Source organism: Venturia canescens, chromosome 1 (assembly GCF_019457755.1).
Source record: "Venturia canescens isolate UGA chromosome 1, ASM1945775v1, whole genome shotgun sequence".
NCBI lineage: Eukaryota > Metazoa > Arthropoda > Insecta > Hymenoptera > Ichneumonidae > Venturia > Venturia canescens.
Window position 1 is genome coordinate 38,327,314 of NC_057421.1, and position 9,300 is coordinate 38,336,613.

Here is a 9,300-nt window from a genome sequence, read left to right on the forward strand (position 1 = left end):
ATGGCGCGCCTGAATTGTTTTGCACAGCTTGAATATACAAAAAATCGACCGCCAAAGAAAATCATTGGACGGACGTCCCTGCGATAATGATCATGATGTTATTTCTACTTCATTTTTAGAATACGCGCCATATACTTTTTTTTTGCCAATATTTGAACTATTAATCGAGTATATTTAAAAAAAAAACCCTCATTCATCGACGATATTACGAAAATCTAGCACTATCTCGACCCAATTGTAATAGTCACCCTTTCAGTTAAACGTACATGAAATGTATTTTGATCAAGTTCCGCGTCATCCATGTTTATTCAAGTATCGATGAGTAATTCGTCTCTCTCCCTGCACTTCAACCGAATGGACGTAATATTGCTGATCTTCGAATATAATGATACCATCGGATTTGTTTTCAATATGGTTGGTTATCCCTTTATTTGTTGTTGCTGCTTCGTAACTTGTATATCAACGTTCGCTGAAAAATCGTAACGGATATCGATAAACAATCGGACCTTTTTTAAATCTTCGAAGGTGCATGCGAGGTGTACAACAAAATAAATTGAAAAGTCCGCTAAGTTTTGATTTGAAATATAAATCGGGCATTCCACTTAAAATTGACTACTTTTGAGCATGATCCGTTCTGATTTGGCAGAAACTTTACATCCTTTTTACTGTGCCAAAGTCCTTTTTCAGAATTTTCCAAATTTTTTAAGCCGATCCAAAGTGATTTATAAATTTTTCAAAATAACGATGTTATTTTATTTGCCAAGTGACACAACTTTTTAAAGATGAATTGGTATAACCTTTTGATATTCTTTTCTGGAAAGTACATTCGAAGACAAACATTTTTTTTTAAATCGTCCCAATCAGTCATTTTCCGAAAAAGTTAGAAAAAAATCATTTTTTTTTTGGAAAAATTTATAACTTTTTTCGGTCCCGGCAAAAAAACCTTTAATCAAATCTGAAAGCTTCTTTGGCAGAGTAGAAGAAGATGAAAAAGTTTCTCGTGGATTTCTCGTGGATTGCCCTAAATATAAACAGTCGTCTTAACGACAACTTTCAGACGACTAAAAACTGTTTGCTAACTATTTACCTGGCAAATTTTTCTCACTTATATTGAAACTGCTACTGGACTACAAGAGGAATAACTATGTTTTCTCATTGATCGAAAGTTTCCTATCATTTATATTTATCATCAATTTCAAATGAATTTCTCTTTTATTTCAAGTAATGCTTTGAATTTTCCGGCGAATTTGAATTAGCGTTTTTTCAGGATTTCAGATCATTTGAGGCTTTAAGGCTCATACTGCTCCCAGTTATTACGTGCTCTACAGTCCAAACAGTTTCGTGGTGTAGTAATTATTATTGCGTGCCGATGCTTTCACCGAACGAAAGGGAGTATTACTTTTAATTTTCATGTACATTTATCTGCTCATAGAGTTATTTTTTCATTTGGGCATCAGAAATTTAAAAAATCCCACGGATCATAAAGCGGTCTCGTGGGCGAAAGTCATTCAAAACCCTGTCGATACGACAGCAACGAGCAATTAAACGAGAAATTCGGAACAATAGGCTCTGCCAGTTGAGAATCGAAGCTGTTAATAATTCTCCGTTAGAAGTTGAGCAGACTAGGGAAAATTTTTTCGATGTATCAAATGATAATTTCAGCTTATCCCATGCGTTGGCGTCGCCTTTGTCACGATCTGAGTCCCCCATCGAAGAAGAACATGATGGAAGTAGAACTCCTGAAACGTGATTGAATCTCGATACAGAATCTAATGAAGAGTCCGAATTTTCAGAAATATCGGTATCGAAGCCCGGGGATAGCTTTCGTAATGTGTTAGCCTCGTGGCTAGTCGAGAACCGCATCAGCCACCGTGCTGGAGATGATCTTCTGAAACAGCTGAGGAGACATCCCTGTTTCTCAACGCTTCCTAAATCTACAAAAACACTTTTGGCTACTCCGCGCAGGTCGGTCGATTTGGTAAACCCAGGGTAATATCTTCAATTGAGATTCGAATCCGCGCTTTTTGAAATTCTTGATTCGATGGAGGGGGATGAGATTCCTTCATACTTGGAGGTAGATTTTAACACGGACAGAGCCAGTCTCGATAATTCGGGTAACAACGAAATATGGCCTATTCAATGCAGGATCGCGAACATCCAAAACTCGTCGATAGGGCTCATAGGCATTTACGAAGGAACCAAGAAACCTGCAAACGCCATGGAGTTTTTCAGGCTTTTTACTGAAGACGTGAATCGACTTGTAGCAGAAGGGGGCATTTTTTTACAAGGGGTCGAAGTATATTCTTGTCATCTGAGCGTTCATCGCTGATGCACCTGCTCGTGCTTTTATATTGTGTCACAAAAGTCACACTTCAATGTATTCTTGTTCTAAGTGCAAAATTGCTGGTTCGGGCAACCGTATGTCCTATGTGCAAATTGAAAATATATCTAGAACCGATCAAGAATATTTCTTGGAATTGGATGATGATGATCATCATCATGTCGCAGAGAGCCCTATTTCCCACTTTCCAATGGGCCCCGTATCGCAGGTTCCGTTCGATGTTATGCATCTTTTAGATCTCGGTTTGATGAAGCGGCTGTTCATAGCTTGGATTGAGGGAAAGTTTTCGAGAGCGGCCAAGCTGTGCGGTAGGGACATTATTTTAATTTCTGAAAGGCTCAAATATTTGTACGATTGGTGTCCCAGCGAGTTCGCGCGTTTTCCTCGTTCGTGGGAACGCTATGGACGGTGGAAGGCTACCGAGTTTCGGCAATTTTTATTGTATTCCGGTCCGGTTGTACCCTATGGTATTTTGCCAACAGACTTGTACAATCATTTTCTTCTTTTAAGCAGCGCCGCGCGTATTTTAGTTTCCTCCAATCCTTCACGCCGACAATTGACTTACGCAAGAATGACTTTAAAAATTTTTGTCGCTGAAAGCGTGCGTCTTTACGGCCACAATTTTGCCAGTTATAACGTTCATGGCTTATTGCATCTCGTCGACGATGTTGAAATTTTTGGTCCGGCAGACGGTTACTCCGCCTACCCGTACGAGAACGCCATGCAGTATTTTCGTCGATGTATCAGAAAGCCACATTTGTCTCTTCAACAAATTGCCAATAGAAGGTCAGAACGTGCAAGATTAGTTGGTTCCCGTCCTCATAGAAGCTGTGATGGAGCTCCGATTACACTCGATCGACATCATGACGGGCCACTGTCGCGCGATGCCGTTGAGGACGATGTTCTCCAATTCCGCCGGTTAAAAAGTAAAAAAATTTCCTTGAGTATCAAAAAACGTAATCGTTATTGTGTCCTCAAAGATTCTAGAATTTGCAGAGTAGAAAATATCATAAGATATCAAAATAATATTTGCTTAGTGGCAAGAATATTCGAATCCGTAGAATCATTCTTCGACGTAGGGGTTCCGTCAAACGACGTTGGATTCTTCAAGTGCAAAACACTTTCTAAAGTGAAAATCCCAGTGACTTTTAACGATATTCTCGCAAAATGTTACGCGATGCCCTTGTGGGCGCCGCGTTGCATGGACGAATATGGTAGGGAATTGCTGGTTGATGGTACATTCATAGTGGCTGCTATGAACGTTGTTTCAACTTACTGAGATAAAAATCGAGTTATTGAAGGATGAAGAGAGGTCGCTAAGAGAAAAAGTCCAACGATTTGGTCAACGATGGCCTTTAAATTTATCGATTCTACATTAACCCTGAAATTGATGTATTGTTTGCAAAAGTCGTGAGGGAAGGGGGGGGGTGGTCGATAATCGAAAAATGCATACACGTTTTCTTTAGACACGCTTGGTATTTCTATAAAATGAAGAGATACACGTTTTTCTCTGATCGTCGGAGAAGAACGTGTAACTCCTCATCTTTTCAAAATGTCAGGCCTGTCCGGGAAAAAAGTTTATTTGAGTTTCCACTGTCGACCCTTTCCTCCCGAAGCCGGTAGGATACCTTTTTTGGTGTACCAAATCTATTCCGCATACCGGTCGTGAAGTGCTTAATTTCCACCACTTTTCATACCCATTCGATACTTCCAATAAGTTTTTATTAAATCTGTCGCCACTTTTGACGTGGAGGCTATTATACGCTAAAATTAATCGCAACAGCAAGTCTTTACTCGAGGAGATGGATTAAGTGCACAAATAATACAGTTTTGAATGTATGCCACAAGTTCGGTTATTTCCGATTATTTCATGATCGATGATCCAACATCCCCAGCCCCAAGTACATGTTCTCGCGTTTTTTCCTTCAATTTATGCAGAGTATGGAGCGAGAACGCCCCGTGCGGACCACTCGCCCGCCTTCTCATCTCATTGACTACGTTTCCACTTTTGCAACTACTTCGTCAGATGAAAATAACGTCAACTCCAATGAGCCTTCGAGAGATTGTGGTCGTACCAATTCGAATCCGCAGCTACATGGTATAGATGAAATCCGGCGTACTTTAGAAGGTTTCAATGAGCTGCCAGCCAACTGTGAGCCTAATAGCGTGGAAAATTATCAGCGAATTGATGTAAGCCCTGAATCAAACGGTTATTGATGGATGAACGCTTTATTCGTTTAAGCCGAACACATTAATTGATTCGTTTTCCCGACGCATGTAGTTTTCGTCAGAACGATACGAACAACTGACAGGGTCTTCGCAACAAAATGATATTTCGCAACGCGGCGTTGAATCATTAATGGAACGCAGCGAATCGCGCACAGGACATATTTTGCCATTGCAAGGTAACGGAACACCATCACTGATAGACTCGTCAATGCAAGGTAACGTAACAACGCCGCAAAGAGACCCGACAGCGCTAGGTAACACAGAACCACAACATACCCCAGACCCGTTCATACAAGATAACGTAGCACCATTGCATACTGAAGAGCGATCAATGCAAGATAATCTAGCACCACTAAACACTAGAAAAGACCCGTCGATGCATGATTACGTAGCACCGCTGTATACCAAAAACCCGACATTGCAAAGTAACGTAGAACCACCATGCACTAGATATCCGTCAGTTCACGATTATGTAGCATCACTGCATACTAGAGACCTCACAATGCGAGATAATATAGCTCCACTGCATACCGCGGACCCGTCAATGCAAGGTGACGTAGCACCATTAAATAGAAACTCGTTAATACAAGGTAATGTAGCACAAGTAAATAGAAACCCGTCGTCGCAAGGTAACGTTGAATCACGACGAAATCAATCACCTTATTACAACGAAACACGGCATCAAAATCGCATTCCATCGCAACGTAATGCAACACCACAAGACAATTGCAACCTATCCGCGACACGAACATCTTCGGAGACGGATAACCGTCCAAATTTTCCTAGACACCAAGAAACTACGAGAACGCCGAACGTCTTTAGAGAAAACAGGCATGAAAACGAAGGACAGCATCAGATGCAACCTGGCTTTTATCAACAACAATGGCAAAACGAACTATGGCCGCATCGTAATGAACCAATTGTTTATGTATCACAAGAGTCAGTGAATTTTGTGATCAGCGAATTACGGTACGTTCGCATTATTATTAACGACTGGTTTTGTACGTCTTTCATCACGGAAATAATTCTCATTCTTATTTTCTTTTGTTATTCAGATCGCTCCGGAATCTTTTTCAAACTGAAATGCGGTACGCAGAAAATGTTCCATAAAAATTTCTTTCTACAATTGCATTTTTTTTGCAGTGTTATTTTTTCATTGCGTTTTATAGAAAAATGCGAAACTTGTACGAACGCGAATTGATGACGGATTTCCCGATTAAGCCCAACTCGCTGCCGTTATCAAGCCCCGAGGAAGTGACCGCTTTTGAAAATATACCAGATAAAGAATACAAAGACATTGTAAGTTTCCAATTACTCCTACCTCCTATAAAAAATTACTTTATTCTAATTCCTTCCACATCAGTTTCCATATGTAACTGATTTATTTTATTCCTCAGAAAACTTATTTGGGCTCGCTGGGTGGCCACACTTTGGTCGAAACGGCCAATGAGATGCTCAAGAACACGATGAAGGACTCGGTATCACAAGCTTTGACGTGGCACGGTCGCAAGCCGAATGAGATATCCCTAGGAAAGTCGAAATTCGCAAAAGCGCTGTATGGTGTGTGAAAAATGATTATTGGATATTCGCTTTCTTCTTTCGTTTCTTAAGGGATAATCTTTTAATATAATAATATATGAGTGTTTTGTTTAACATGTTATTATTTTCAGCGTCTGTTGCGAGGAATCGAAGCTTACCAAAACCAAATTGGTCCGAATTCACCGAAGCCATGGTTAATGCACTCAGGAGCTCCAAACAGTGCTATCGTAACAGCTTGAAACGAATGGAAGATATAAACAGAAATCATAGGAACGTAAATCCCACCGATGGACGTCGAGCTACCAATTTAAGGCATAACGAAGACGCTCGCAATTCGGATGATTCTGAATTTGTTGAAGAACTTCGCGATCGAGGCAGGCAAAACTTTCGCGACCGATTGCGAAGCCGTCAACGCATCCGGAGGGATTCGTCGTCTTCTCTTAACAGCGCAAGACCGGGCTCCCCGGATTCGTCCTAAGTATTTTTGAGCGTCTCGTCGTTCAACGCCATATTGTTTAAGGCATCTGACACGCACGCACGCGCTCGCGCGCGCACACACACACACACACACACACACACACACAAATATATATATATATGTTTTTGCAAGGAGTCTGGTGTAGGTGACAAATAATAAATGCGGCGAAGAATAGAGAAAAATTGTAAGTAGATTTATTTGTGAGACAACTCCCGATGATACCGTACAATGAGTCCCGATAATTGTTGAGAAAGAGCCCGGCGAGTAGCCCGATGATGAAAATGGCGAGTTGACCCGGTGTTCGTCGAGCACGTGCGAGACGAACAAGATGGACGACCGAAGCGTGCTCGTGAGAAAGAACCCGATGATTTTTAGAGATATACCGTTAAAATGAGTCCGAGAGAATGTTCCGTTAAATGCACAGAGTCCGTGTAATGATTTGAACCGAAAATGAATAAGAGAACCCGAATTTGATACTGAAACTGGTGAGAAGGTGAGATGCAGTGATTAGCCGTATTGCACGCTTCAGCGACCGGATCAAGACTGAGGCATCAATCATGGAGATCGATGATGAAGCCCCGCGCACATGCGTGGTGTGCTTCCCCGGTCCCGTGCTAATTACTGCCCAGGAGGTGGCGACGCCCCCCCGTGAGCGCGTGAAACAAGCACCCGGCTGCTCTAATTGCACGCGCCCAAAATGTCCGAACCCGCGAACTGGCGACGCCAGCGGCGGAGCGCGAGAGCCCGGCCCGAATTCTCTCGCGTTACCGTCGAGGCCTCGCTCAATCCTGAACAATATATATTAATAAATATATTAATCGCTAATTTTACAAATATAATCAATCTATGTATTTAAGTTATTATTAAGATATTATCACACGCGTGAATGGTTAGAATGCATATGGTACGAGTGAAAGTGGTTCGGATTCCACGTAAAAAGCAGGTCCCCAAACGCAAGGGTGTGCGGTTTGGAGTATCCGGGCTTGTGAGGGGTAGATAGATCACCGTAAATTAAAGGTGACTATCGACTCTGCAAAGCTCGGGTCTCTGCACTGTAAGCCCATATTCAACATGAACTTCCTGAGGTACGACCATATGACATCTGGTATTTAAGCTGTTTAGTAATTAAAATTTTATAAATAAAGATATACGTAGATATTTTTCAATTGAAAAATCTGGCACCCTCATTATTCAGGATATTTTTTCTACTCAGAGTAATTGGCGATCGACATTGAAAATAATAAAAAAAATGTTATCATTCCTCTCTAGCAGGTCATCGTGCACCACGATGCATTCTCGTGTGTAGATCTTCCGAGCAAAGACATAAAATAGTCTAGCATACATTTTTTTAACATCAAAATGAAAAATATAAATAATTGCTTGAACATTGTAGCTCTAAATTTTATCATTTTTCAATTTACATCTCATAAACGTACGAGTTATAACAATCTACAATGATTATACTTACCATGATTCGTTGAAAGTCTCGTCGATAAATGTTTTATCCATGCACTCAAATAATCCATGTTATACATGGACAATTTGGTACGGATAATCAGTGACAGCGTGCCGCTCCTTTGCTGTTCTTCAGCTGGTAATGTAGTGCGCTCTTTTGCTGCAAATACGCCGCAACAGCGTGCTGTGTCTATGCCATCGAAGGGGCGTCACAGCGTGTCGCATAAACGTATCCAAATTGTAGCTACAGTATGACGCCCATGTGCTGTTTCGTTGCTGCAATTGCGTGCCTTAATTGTACCGCCAACAAGACAGCACGTCGTGCTGTCGTTGTGCCGTCTATTTGCAGCATTAATGGTTTTGCTCCTCGTATGGAATATGGCATAATACTGCGCTAGTAATTTGCCACAAATTTTGTGTCACATAATTCCACCCATTGTCAGCATATTGACATGACATTGTTGTGCAATTTTTTCGCCGCATTTATAAACGTGGCTCCATTTTAAAGCTTAATGCGGAAGCAAAGTATGAAATATTTACGACACGAACTGCTCATTTTTGCTGGCAATTTGCTGTCAATATTCCGTATCTTATTTTTCCACAGCACGTTTGTCTATCTGGGTTATCAATCGAACCCACCCAAAACTAAATCATTCGAAATAATAGTTACTATAATTCCCGCTCGGAGCGTTACATGATTTTCGTGTCGGCTGATCGAGATCGAAAACAGTTGTCAATATGGCTGCGCCCGCGTGTGATAGCTCGAATGAGTGTTTGTGATTAATTTAACAAAAACAAAATGATGAAGTGTTCTAAACAATGTTATTCAATTATAGTTTTACTTGTTAGTGCTCGTGTTTTTAGTGTAGCTTGCGCGAATCTCTTGACTACGTTTTGTATCGACGTAGTCAGGAAGTGACACCTTGACTGCTGTCCCTCCCGATATAAACTTTGTTATTCCTTTTTATAAACTTTGCTCCTCTCAATTCCGTCCCCCTTATCACTCTTCTATTCCTTTCCTTTAGTTTTCGTGTGAGAGATCACCCGAAAATTCCTTTTATATCCACTAATTATTTCTCCTCGTTTTCCGAGGTTAGAAAGCCCTTCTCTGTCTCTTACTTTTGAGCCAGAGACATGGAAGTGCTTTTCTTTCCTAATTTATATTTATATCTTTGATTAATCTTTTATGAAATCCCCTGGCAGGCACCTTTGGCCAACCAGACAGCAGGAAGTGGAATTTCTGTGTGACGGAGGGCCA

At 41.1% G+C, this 9,300-nt stretch overlaps 2 protein-coding genes across 2 annotated transcripts; both read left to right on the top strand.

Annotated features, from left to right (window-relative positions):
• Positions 1 to 2,420: 2,420 nt before the first annotated feature.
• LOC122412010 (uncharacterized) lies at positions 2,421 to 3,620 on the top strand. The gene has a single exon (XM_043421263.1). The coding sequence runs from the start codon at positions 2,421 to 2,423 to the stop codon at positions 3,618 to 3,620; it is 1,200 nt and encodes a 399-aa protein (XP_043277198.1).
• A 716-nt stretch (positions 3,621 to 4,336) lies between these two features.
• LOC122410691 (uncharacterized) lies at positions 4,337 to 6,728 on the top strand. Its single transcript, XM_043419053.1, has 6 exons — positions 4,337 to 4,531; positions 4,623 to 5,539; positions 5,626 to 5,658; positions 5,740 to 5,869; positions 5,968 to 6,130; positions 6,241 to 6,728. The coding sequence occupies exons 2-6, from the start codon at positions 4,701 to 4,703 to the stop codon at positions 6,585 to 6,587; spliced, it is 1,512 nt and encodes a 503-aa protein (XP_043274988.1). The 5' UTR covers positions 4,337 to 4,531; positions 4,623 to 4,700; the 3' UTR covers positions 6,588 to 6,728.
• Positions 6,729 to 9,300: the final 2,572 nt, after the last annotated feature.

Coding starts and splice junctions, on each gene's coding strand:
- LOC122412010 (XM_043421263.1), top strand. CDS start 2,421: ATGTCCTATGTGCAAATTGAAAATATATCTAGAACCGATCAAGAATAT.
- LOC122410691 (XM_043419053.1), top strand. CDS start 4,701: ATGGAACGCAGCGAATCGCGCACAGGACATATTTTGCCATTGCAAGGT. Junction 5,870..5,967: donor ATAAAGAATACAAAGACATT/GTAAGTTTCCAA, acceptor TTTATTCCTCAG/AAAACTTATTTGGGCTCGCT. Junction 6,131..6,240: donor ATTCGCAAAAGCGCTGTATG/GTGTGTGAAAAA, acceptor TATTATTTTCAG/CGTCTGTTGCGAGGAATCGA.